Raw genomic sequence first — 11,987 nt, 5'->3', positions numbered from 1 at the left:
CGCCCGGGGAGTAATTCAGTGTAGAACCGCCACTCCATAGACAGCTATCATGACTGGGAATCGAGCCCAGTTCTGTATATTGATAATCCAACTCCCATCCCACTGAGTGACTCGCTCTGCATTTGTGTGCGGTACATATATTTATATATTTATCTCATCTCAGAAGCTAATCCAAAATACTGGCTTGCTGTTCTTGAATAGCTTTGACAAAAATGTATAACTTGAAATTAGATCATTTGTCCTCGTATTTTTGGAGTTTTATCATTATTGTTGAATCTCTCTGTCTCTCTGTCTGTCTCTCTTTCTCTTTCTCAGGACCAGCTTCCCGATCAGTCACTAAACTCCAGGAGATGATCAAAGCGGGCATGAACATCGCTCGTCTGAATTTCTCTCATGGTTCACATGAAGTTTGTGCCTCTTTGTTTGTCTCCATTTCTCACACACATGATTCTTGGTACTTGATTTGGCAAAACATTGATTTTCTTCCTCTTTCCGTGTGTCTTTCAGTACCACAGCGAAAACATCAAAAACATCCGTGAGGCAGTGAAGACAGTGACCTCTGACCCACTGCAATATCAGCCAGTTGCCATTGCTTTGGACACAAAGGGTCCAGAGATCCGCACCGGATTGGTGAAAGGGGTGAAGGTTACACACACATGCAATCAGGCATAAAGTTCGAAACAGACACCAATGTAACCACTGGGCTCACGACGAGTCACCAAAACTGTGAATGTGGTGGTCAGAGTACATTTTTGGTGGTCCAAATGTAAACCTATTTAAAAGCATCAAGTCCTTTCTTTAACTTCAATACCTCAAGGAATGATCAAAATAAAAATGTTTAATTGAAATATCTAAATTGAAATTATTTGCATTTTTTGGTGATGTAACTGCAAATTGTGCAGCCATGCACTTCAGCACGTCATGTGTTGTCCTTTTTTCCCTTGAAATGTGATGGGGTGCTTCTTGAAGGCATCTATTCCGATGAAAAACAACAACCTACCCTTTCTCAGGTAGCCGAAGAGACAGCGAGCACGCTGCAGAATGTCTCATCATTAGGTGTGTTTCAGATGTCTATAACTTCCTTAGTGATCCCTATATTTATGTTGACTTCTTTTTCATTGCAGACACTATGAACACAAGATGATATTTGATGTTTTATGTGGTCAGCTTAATTTCATCCATTCCTGTATTTAAGCACCGCAGCACAATCTTGAAAAAGCTGTGATGGGGCAATTTATTCTAAATATAAGTATTAAATCATCACTTTTACAGCCAGTTGTCTTCCAACGAGTCAGGGGATGAATGCAGGAAAATTTCTAAGTGACTGAATATGTCTTGAACTTCATTTACCTCAGTCATTAAGAAATACAAGCAGAATGGTACTGTGTGGTAAATCTGTGTCAATGACAGTTCAAAGGCACTTCTCAAAAACTCAGTGACCATGTTGGAAGGAGACTAGTGAGGGAAACTACCAAGATACCCAGAATCTGAAGGAATTATAGGCTTCTCTGGATGTGGAATGGTGCAGCATTTACCTTTTATATCCCCATTCCCAGCTTCACGTTGGAGAGGAATAGAGAAGGACTGTAAAACAAGAAAAAACATGAAATCTAGGCTTGAGTTTCCCATGTGCCTTCTGACAAACTGCAGCTGAAATTTGCATGCTCTTTTAAAGAAGATCCTCCTGCGTACCACTTCATCATGGAGCTTTACGTTGTGCATGTGATGCAACAAAGTTTGCACAATGCAGTTTCTCCAACCACAATCACAGAAACCTGTAACTCATTTGGAGCTGTGCCTTGGTGGCTTCCCTCACTAGTCTTCTTCCAGCATGGTCATTCAAATTTTCAGAACTGCCAATGTAACACAGATTTACCACACAGTACCATACTGTTTGTATTTCTTAATGACTGATGTAAAGGAAGTCCAAGAAATATTCAGTGACTTGGAAATATTCATGGTTTCATCCCCTGACTTTTCTCAACTAAACTGGCTATAAAAGAGATGATTTAATCCTTACATTTACAATAAATTGCCCTTGTACCAACTTTTTTACAATGTGTTGCAGGTCTTAAATGCAGGAATGGATGTACATTAAGAAATCAAATCAAATCAAATCAATTTTATTTATATAGCGCCAAATCACAACAAACAGTTGCCCCAAGGCGCTTTATATTGTAAGGCAAGGCCATACAATAATTACGGAAAAGCCCCAACGGTCAAAACGACCCCCTGTGAGCAAGCACTTGGCGACAGTGGGAAGGAAAAACTCCCTTTTAACAGGAAGAAACCTCCAGCAGAACCAGGCTCAGGGAGGGGCAGTCCTCTGCTGGGACTGGTTGGGGCTGAGGGAGAGAACCAGGAAAAAGACATGCTGTGGAGGGGAGCAGAGATCAATCACTAATGATTAAATGCAGAGTGGTGCATACAGAGCAAAAAGAGAAAGAAACACTCAGTGCATCATGGGAACCCATGGTTCACCATGGTTCAGGGTCACCTGATCCAGCCCTAACTATAAGCTTTACCAAAAAGGAAAGTTTTAAGCCTAATCTTAAAAGTAGAGAGGGTGTCTGTCTCCCTGATCTGAATTGGGAGCTGGTTCCAGAGGAGAGGAGCCTGAAAGCTGAAGGCTCTGCCTCCCATTCTACTCTTACAAACCCTAGGAACTACAAGTAAGCCTGCAGTCTGAGAGCGAAGCGCTCTATTGGGGTGATATGGTACTATGAGGTCCCTAAGATAAGATGGGACCTGATTATTCAAAACCTTATAAGTAAGAAGAAGAATTTTAAATTCTATTCTAGAATTAACAGGAAGCCAATGAAGAGAGGCCAATATGGGTGAGATATGCTCTCTCCTTCTAGACCCTGTCAGTACTCTAGCTGCAGCATTTTGAATTAACTGAAGGCTTTTCAGGGAACTTTTAGGACAACCTGATAATAATGAATTACAATAGTCCAGCCTAGAGGAAATAAATGCATGAACTAGTTTTTCAGCATCACTCTGAGACAGGACCTTTCTAATTTTAGAGATATTGCGCAAATGCAAAAAAGCAGTCCTACATATTTGCTTAATATGCGCATTGAATGACATATCATGATAAAAAATGACTCCAAGATTTCTCACAGTATTACTAGAGGTCAGGGTAATGCCATCCAGAGTAAGGATCTGGTTAGACACCATGTTTCTAAGATTTGTGGGGCCAAGTACAATAACTTCAGTTTTATCTGAGTTTAAAAGCAGGAAATTAGAGGTCATCCATGTCTTTATGTCTGTAAGACAATCCTGCAGTTTAGCTAATTGGTTTGTGTCCTCTGGCTTCATGGATAGATAAAGCTGGGTATCATGTTGGGAAAGTGTAGGTACACGGACCCACAACAGGGGGCGCAAATGAACGGACAATGGAGGAAGTCAAATACAACACTTTACTGTTGTGAAAGGGCACAACAAACACAACAGATTACAACAATAGACAAAAGGTCAAATCACAAAAGGTGTCGTGTGGGCAGGCTCGAAGATAGAAGACGTCTGTCCAAAGCAGAACCGGAACCACACGATTTCGTCCGCCACCAGACCCCGGGAATACTGGAGCCGCCAAGTCCCGAACTCCCAGGTGGCCACTGCCTCCGCGTGTCGGACCTGGTACTGCTGGCGAGGAACAAAAAAACAATTAAATGTGGGCGCGTATGCACCCAGCAATCCACACGGCAGGAAAACCAACTCCACCTCTTGTTGGAAAAAGAGTCTGCTATACGATACACAAAAAGTCACAAAAGGTTACTGTCGAAAAAATCTCACAGCCAGCTGAGAACATTACCTTCCTGGTAAAGCGATATCTTGGCAAAGAGGTGGAGATGACGTCTTGCTGATATACCGATGCTGATCAGATGAGTGGTGACAGCTGTCATAGGTGATTAGTGTCAGCTGTCACCCCGGCTACTCCTGTGAGGCGGCAGCGCCCTCTGGTGCCTGGAGCCCGCACTCCAGGCAGGGTGCCCTCTGGTGGTGGTGGGCCAGCAGTACCTCCTCATCAGCGGCCCACACAACAGGACCCCCCCCTCAACGGGCGCCTCCTGGCGCCCGACCAGGCTTGTCCAGGTGGCGGTGGTAGAAATCGGCCAGGAGGGCCGGGTCCAGGATGAAGCTCCTCTTCACCCAGGAGCGTTCTTCAGGTCCATACCCCTCCCAGTCCACCAAATACTGGAAGCCCCGGCCCATCCTACGGACGTCTAAGAGCCGGCGCACAGTCCAAGCCGGCTCGCCATCGATGATCCGGGCAGGAGGTGGTGCCGGACCCGGAGTACAGAGGGGTGAGGTGTGATGGGGTTTGATCCGGGACACATGGAAAACGGGATGGATCCGCAGTGAGGCCGGAAGCTGAAGCCTCACTGCGGCTGGACTGAGTACCTTGATGATTTTAAACGGACCGATATACCGGTCCTGCAGCTTAGGGGAGTCCACTTGAAGGGGAATGTCCTTAGTAGACAACCACACTGCCTGCCCTGGCCGGTACGTAGGGGCCGGGGTCCGCCTACGGTCTGCATGGGCCTTCGTCCTCATCCGGGCCCTCAGCAAGGCAGAACGGGCGGCACGCCACACCCGACGGCACTTCCGTAGGTGGGCCTGGACCGAGGGCACACCGACCTCTCCCTCAACCACCGGAAACAGAGGAGGTTGGTACCCCAGACATACCTCGAAAGGGGAGAGGCCGGTGGCTGACGACACCTGGCTGTTATGGGCATACTCGATCCAGGCCAGATGGGTACTCCAGGCCGCCGGGTGCACGGCTGTCACGCAACGCAGGGCCTGCTCCATCTCCTGATTGGCCCGTTCTGCTTGCCCGTTGGTCTGGGGATGATACCCGGATGAGAGACTCACCGTGGCCCCCAGTTCCCGGCAGAAGCTCCTCCAGACGTGTGAGGAGAACTGGGGACCGCGATCAGAGACGATGTCTGTTGGGATCCCATGCAACCGGACGACGTGGTGGACCAGGAGGTCCGCTGTCTCCTGGGCCGTCGGTAGCTTCGGGAGGGCCACGAAGTGGGCCGCCTTGGAGAATCGGTCCACTATCATGAGGATAGTGGTGTTGCCCTGGGACGGCGGGAGGCCCGTGACAAAATCCAGGCCGATGTGGGACCAGGGGCGATGGGGCACGGGCAGCGGCTGGAGCAGTCCCGAAGCCCTGCGATGGTCAGCCTTGCCCCTGGCGCAGGTGGTGCAGGCCTGGATATAATCCCGGACGTCGGCCTCTAGGGACGCCCACCAGAAGTGCTGCCGGACAACTGCCACGGTTCTTCGCACCCCTGGATGACAGGAGAGCTTAGAGCCGTGACAGAAGTCCAGAACTGCAGCCCTAGCTTCTGGTGGGACGTAGAGTCTGTTCTTCGGCCCAGTTCCGGGGTCCGGGATTCGTGCCAGGGCCTCCCGGACGGTTCTCTCTACGTCCCAGGTAAGGGTGGCCACGATAGTGGACTCCGGGATGATGGGTTCCGGTGGATCCGACAACTCCGTTTTGACTTCATCTTCATGTACCCGGGACAAGGCATCCGATCTCTGGTTTTTGGTCCCGGGGCGGTAGGTGATCCGGAAGTCAAAACGGCCGAAGAACAGTGACCAGCGGGCTTGCCTGGGGTTCAGCCGCTTGGCGGTCCTGATATACTCCAGGTTCCGGTGGTCAGTGAAAACCGTGAATGGCACGGACGTTCCCTCCAACAGATGTCTCCACTCTTCAAGAGTCTCTTTCACCGCAAGGAGTTCTCGATTGCCGACGTCATAGTTCCGTTCGGCCGGGGTCAACCTGCGGGAAAAATAGGCACACGGGTGAAGGACCTTATCGGTCTTCCCGCTCTGGGAAAGCACAGCTCCTATCCCTGAGTCCGAGGCGTCCACTTCAACCACTAACTGGCGACTAGGATCGGGCTGCACCAGAACGGGTGCAGACGAGAAGCGCCGTTTCAACTCCTTGAACGCGGCATCGCAACGATCCGACCAGGTGAAGGGGACTTTTGGTGAGGTCAGGGCTGTCAGGGGGCTAACTACCTGACTGTAGCCCTTAATGAACCTCCTGTAGAAATTTGCAAAGCCGAGGAACTGTTGCAGCTTCCTACGGCTAGTGGGTTGGGGCCAGTCTCTCACCGCCGCAACCTTGGCCGGATCAGGAGCGACGGAGTTGGGGGAGATGATAAACCCCAGGAAGGACAAAGATGTGCGGTGGAACTCACACTTCTCGCCCTTCACAAACAGCCGGTTCTCCAACAACCGCTGCAGGACCTGACGTACATGCCGGACATGAGTCTCAGGATCCGGAGAAAAGATGAGTAAATCGTCTAGATATACGAAGACGAATTGGTGCAGGAAATCCCGCAAGACATCATTAACTAAAGCTTGGAACGTCGCGGGGGCGTTTGTGAGGCCGAACGGCATGACCAGGTACTCAAAGTGACCTAAGGGGGTGTTAAATGCCGTCTTCCACTCATCTCCCTTCCGGATCCGAACCAGGTGATACGCATTTCTAAGATCTAGCTTAGTGAATATTTGGGCTCCATGCAGGGGCGTGAACACTGAATCCAACAGGGGCAACGGGTATCGATTACGAACCGTGATTTCGTTCAGTCCCCTATAATCAATGCATGGACGAAGTCCGCCGTCTTTTTTACCCACAAAAAAGAAACCTGCACCCATCGGGGAGGTGGAATTCCGGATCAACCCGGCGGCTAAAGAGTCCCGGATGTAGGTCTCCATTGATTCGTGCTCAGGTCGTGAGAGGTTGTACAGCCTGCTGGTCGGGAACTCACCGCCTGGAACCAAATCAATGGCACAATCATACGGACGGTGGGGGGGAAGGGTGAGCGCCAGATCCTTACTGAACACATCTACAAGGTCGTGGTACTCCACCGGCACCGTCCCTAGATTGGGCGGGACTCTGACCTCCTCCTTAGCCTGGGAACCGGGAGGAACCGAGGAACCTAAACATACCCGATGGCAGGTCTCGCTCCACTGAACCACTACCCCAGACGGCCAATCGATCCGGGGATTGTGTTTTAACATCCAGGGGAACCCTAAAATCACACGGGAGGTAGCAGGAGTCACAAAAAACTCGATCTCCTCCCGGTGATTTCCTGACACCACCAGAGTTACAGGTGGTGTCTTATGTGTGATTGGAGGGAGTAGGGAGCCATCTAGTGCCCACACCTGCACAGGTGAGGTAAGCGCCACCAGAGGGAGCCCTATCTCCCTGGCCCATCTGCTGTCTAACAGATTCCCTTCAGAGCCCGTGTCCACCAGTGCTGGGGCCTTCAGGGTTAAATCCTCATAAAGGATTGTAACTGTGAGTCGTGTGGCAATGTGGGTGTGTCCCACGTGAATGTCTCGGCCCACCCCTAGCCCAGTTTCTAGGGGCGGGCATTGGTGTTTAACCGCTCGGGGCAGTCTCTTACCTGATGCTCTATCGAGCCACAAACAAAACACGCTCCGCGGGCCAGCCTCCTCTGTCTATCTGGTGCCCTAAATGTGGCCCTGCTCGTGTCCATAGCTTCGTCAGCAGGGGGAGCTGTAACCACACGGAGCGCAGGGGCCGTGGAGCGTGGGGAGGGCGGAATGCGGTCGGAACCGGAAGGGAGAGGGACGGCGCGTGCCCGGCCACGCCCTTCATCTCATTCCCGACGGCATTCTTCTAACCGATTTTCTAATCGTATTACGAGATCAATAAGCCCATCTAAATCCCGCGGTTCGTCCTTAGCCACCAGGTGCTCCTTTAGAACCAATGACAGTCCGTTTACAAAGGCGGCGCGGAGGGCAGTGCTATTCCAGCCGGACCTCGCAGCCGCGATGCGGAAGTCGACTGCATAGGCAGCTGCGCTCCGGCGCCCCTGTCTCATTGACAGCAGCACGGCTGAAGCGGTCTCTCCTCTATTTGGGTGATCGAACACTGTTCTGAACTCCCTCACAAACCCATCATATGTCTGAAGGAGCCGTGAATTCTGCTCCCAGAGCGCTGTAGCCCAAGCGCGTGCCTCACCGCGAAGCAGGTTTATTACATAAGCTATCTTGCTGGCATCAGTCGCGTACATGACAGGACGTTGTGCGAAGACGAGCGAACACTGCATAAGGAAGTCTGCGCACGTCTCCACACAACCTCTGTACGGCTCTGGAGGGCTTATGTATGCTTCCGGGGAAGGTGGGAGGGGTCGTTGAACGACCTGTGGAACGTCACTGTTACGCACAGGGTCGACAGGAGGGAGAGCCGCAGCAGCGCCCTGAGGGCGCGCTTCCACCTGCGCGGCGAAAGCCTCCACCCTGCGGTTAAGGAGGACGTTCTGCTCGGTCATTAAATCCAACCGAGCCGTGAAAGCGGTGAGGATCCGCTGCAACTCACCGATCATTCCTCCTGCGGACGCCTGTGCGCCCTGTTCTTCCATTGGCCGTTCAACAGCTGGTTGACGCCCCTAGGGATCCATGACGTTGGCCGAGATATCCTGTTGGGAAAGTGTAGGTACACGGACCCACAACAGGGGGCGCAAATGAATGGACAATGGAGGAAGTCAAATACAACACTTTACTGTTGTGAAAGGGCACAACAAACACAACAGATTACAACAATAGACAAAAGGTCAAATCACAAAAGGTGTCGTGTGGGCAGGCTCGAAGATAGAAGACGTCTGTCCAAAGCAGAACCGGAACCACACGATTTCGTCCGCCACCAGACCCCGGGAATACTGGAGCCGCCAAGTCCCGAACTCCCAGGTGGCCACTGCCTCCGCGTGTCGGACCTGGTACTGCTGGCGAGGAACAAAAAAACTATTAAATGTGGGCGCGTATGCACCCAGTAATCCACACAGCAGGAAAACCAACTCCACCTCTTGTTGGAAAAAGAGTCTGCTATACGATACACAAAAAGTCACAAAAGGTTACTGTCGAAAAAATCTCACAGCCAGCTGAGAACGTTACCTTCCTGGTAAAGCGATATCTCGGCAAAGAGGTGGAGATGACGTCTTGCTGATATACCGATGCTGATCAGATGAGTGGTGACAGCTGTCATAGGTGATGAGTGTCAGCTGTCACCCCGGCTACTCCTGTGAGGCGGCAGCGCCCTCTGGTGCCTGGAGCCCGCACTCCAGGCAGGGTGCCCTCTGGTGGTGGTGGGCCAGCAGTACCTCCTCATCAGCGGCCCACATAACATATCATCTGCGTAACAATGAAAATTTAAGCAATGCTGTCTAATAATACTGCCTAAGGGAAACATGTATAAAGTGAATAAAATTGGTCCTAGCACAGAACCTTGTGGAACTCCATAATTAACCTTAGTCTGTGAAGAAGATTCCCCATTTACATGAACAAATTGTAATCTATTAGATAAATATGATTCAAACCACTGCAGCGCAGTGCCTTTAATACCTATGGCATGCTCTAATCTCTGTAATAAAATTTTATGGTCAACAGTATCAAACGCAGCACTGAGGTCTAACAGAACAAGCACAGAGATGAGTCCACTGTCTGAGGCCATAAGAAGATCATTTGTAACCTTCACTAATGCTGTTTCTGTACTATGATGAATTCTAAAACCTGACTGAAACTCTTCAAAAGGACCATTCCTCTGCAGATGATCAGTTAGCTGTTTTACAACTACCCTTTCAAGAATTTTTGAGAGAAAAGGAAGGTTGGAGATTGGCCTATAATTAGCTAAGATAGCTGGGTCAAGTGATGGCTTTTTAAGTAATGGTTTAATTACTGCCACCTTAAAAGCCTGTGGTACATAGCCAACTAATAAAGATAGATTGATCATATTTAAGATCGAAGCATTAATTAATGGTAGGGCTTCCTTGAGCAGCCTGGTAGGAATGGGGTCTAATAGACATGTTGATGGTTTGGAGGAAGTAACTAATGAAAATAACTCAGACAGAACAATCGGAGAGAAAGAGTCTAACCAAATACCGGCATCACTGAAAGCAGCCAAAGATAACGATATGTCTTTGGGATGGTTATGAGTTTTTCTCTAATAGTTATAATTTTTTTTTTTTAAGAAAGTCATGAAGTCATTACTAGTTAAAGTTAAAGGAATACTCAGCTCAATAGAGCTCTGACTCTTTGTCAGCCTGGCTACAGTGCTGAAAAGAAACCTGGGGTTGTTCTTATTTTCTTCAATTAGTGATGAGTAGTAAGATGTCCTAGCTTTACGGAGGGCTTTTTTATAGAGCAACAGGCTCTTTTTCCAGTCTAAGTGAAGATCTTCTAAATTAGTGAGACGCCATTTCCTCTCCAACTTACGGGTTATCTGCTTTAAGCTGCGAGTTTGTGAGTTATACCACGGAGTCAGGCACTTCTGATTTAAGGCTCTCTTTTTCAGAGGAGCTACAGCATCCAAAGTTGTCTTCAATGAGGATGTAAAACTATTGACGAGATACTCTATCTCACTGACAGAGTTTAGATAGCTACTCTGCACTGTGTTGGTATATGGCATTAGAGAACATAAAGAAGGAATCATATCCTTAAACCTAGTTACAGCACTTTCTGAAAGACTTCTAGTGTAATGAAACTTATTCCCCACTGCTGGGTAGTCCATCAAAATAAATGTAAATGTTATTAAGAAATGATCAGACAGAAGGGACTTTTCAGGGAATACTGTTAAGTCTTCAATTTCCATACCATAAGTCAGAACAAGATCTAAGATATGATTAAAGTGGTGGGTGCACTCATTTACATTTTGAGCCAACCCAATTGAGTCTAATAATAGATTAAATGCAGTGTTGAGGCTGTCATTCTCAGCATCTGTGTGGATGTTAAAATCGCCCACTATAATTATCTTATCTGAGCTAAGCACTAAGTCAGACAAAAGGTCTGAAAATTAACAGAGAAACTCACAGTAACGACCAGGTGGACGATAGATAACAACAAATAAAACTGGTTTTTGGGACTTCCAATTTGGATGGACAAGACTAAGAGTCAAGCTTTCAAATGAATTAAAGCTCTGTCTGGGTTTTGGATTAATTAATAAGCTGGAATGGAAGATTGCTGCTAATCCTCCGCCCCGGCCCGTGCTACGAGCATTCTGGCAGTTAGTGTGACTCGGGGGTATTGACTCATTTAAACTAACATATTCATCCTGCTGTAACCAGGTTTCTGTAAGGCAGAATAAATCAATATGTTGATCAATTATTATATCATTTACTAACAGGGACTTAGAAGAGAGAGACCTAATGTTTAATAGACCACATTTAACTGTTTTAGTCTGTGGTGCAGTTGAAGGTGCTATATTATTTTTTCGTTTTGAATTTTTATGCTTAAATAGATTTTTGCTGGTTATTGGTGGTCTGGGAGCAGGCACCGTCTCTACGGGGATGGGGTAATGAGGGGATGGCAGGGGGAGAGAAGCTGCAGAGAGGTGTGTAAGACTACAACTCTGCTTCCTGGTCCCAACCCTGGATAGTCACGGTTTGGAGGATTTAAGAAAATTGGCCAGATTTCTAGAAATGAGAGCTGCTCCATCCAAAGTGGGATGGATGCCGTCTCTCCTAACAAGACCAGGTTTTCCCCAGAAGCTTTGCCAATTATCTATGAAGCCCACCTCATTTTTTGGACCCCACTCAGACAGCCAGCAATTCAAGGAGAACATGCGGCTAAACATGTCACTCCCGGTCCGATTGGGGAGGGGCCCAGAGAAAACTACAGAGTCCGACATTGTTTTTGCAAAGTTACACACCGATTCAATGTTAATTTTAGTGACCTCCGATTGGCGTAACCGGGTGTCATTACTGCCGACGTGAATTACAATCTTACCAAATTTACGCTTAGCCTTAGCCAGCAGTTTCAAATTTCCTTCAATGTCGCCTGCTCTGGCCCCCGGAAGACAATTGACTGTGGTTGCTGGTGTCGCTAACTTCACATTTCTCAAAACAGAGTCGCCAATAACCAGAGTTTGATCCTCGGCGGGTGTGTCGCCGAGTGGGGAAAAATGGTTAGAAATGTGAACGGGTTGGCTGTGTACACGGGGCTTC

At 48.5% G+C, this 11,987-nt stretch overlaps 1 protein-coding gene across 1 annotated transcript in view; it reads left to right on the top strand.

Moving 5' to 3' along the window:
• Positions 1–11,987, top strand: part of pklr (pyruvate kinase L/R) — a 65,666-nt gene that overhangs the window by 19,089 nt on the left and 34,590 nt on the right. Inside the window, exons 3-4 of the mRNA XM_034174675.1 lie at positions 316–407; positions 508–639. Of these exons, the coding sequence (XP_034030566.1) occupies positions 316–407; positions 508–639 (224 nt within the window). The remainder of the gene's footprint in view (positions 1–315; positions 408–507; positions 640–11,987) is intronic.

This window comes from Thalassophryne amazonica, chromosome 7 (assembly GCF_902500255.1).
Source record: "Thalassophryne amazonica chromosome 7, fThaAma1.1, whole genome shotgun sequence".
NCBI lineage: Eukaryota > Metazoa > Chordata > Actinopteri > Batrachoidiformes > Batrachoididae > Thalassophryne > Thalassophryne amazonica.
The sequence above is the reverse complement of the archived record's forward strand: the minus strand, read 5'-3'. Positions and strand labels throughout refer to the sequence as shown.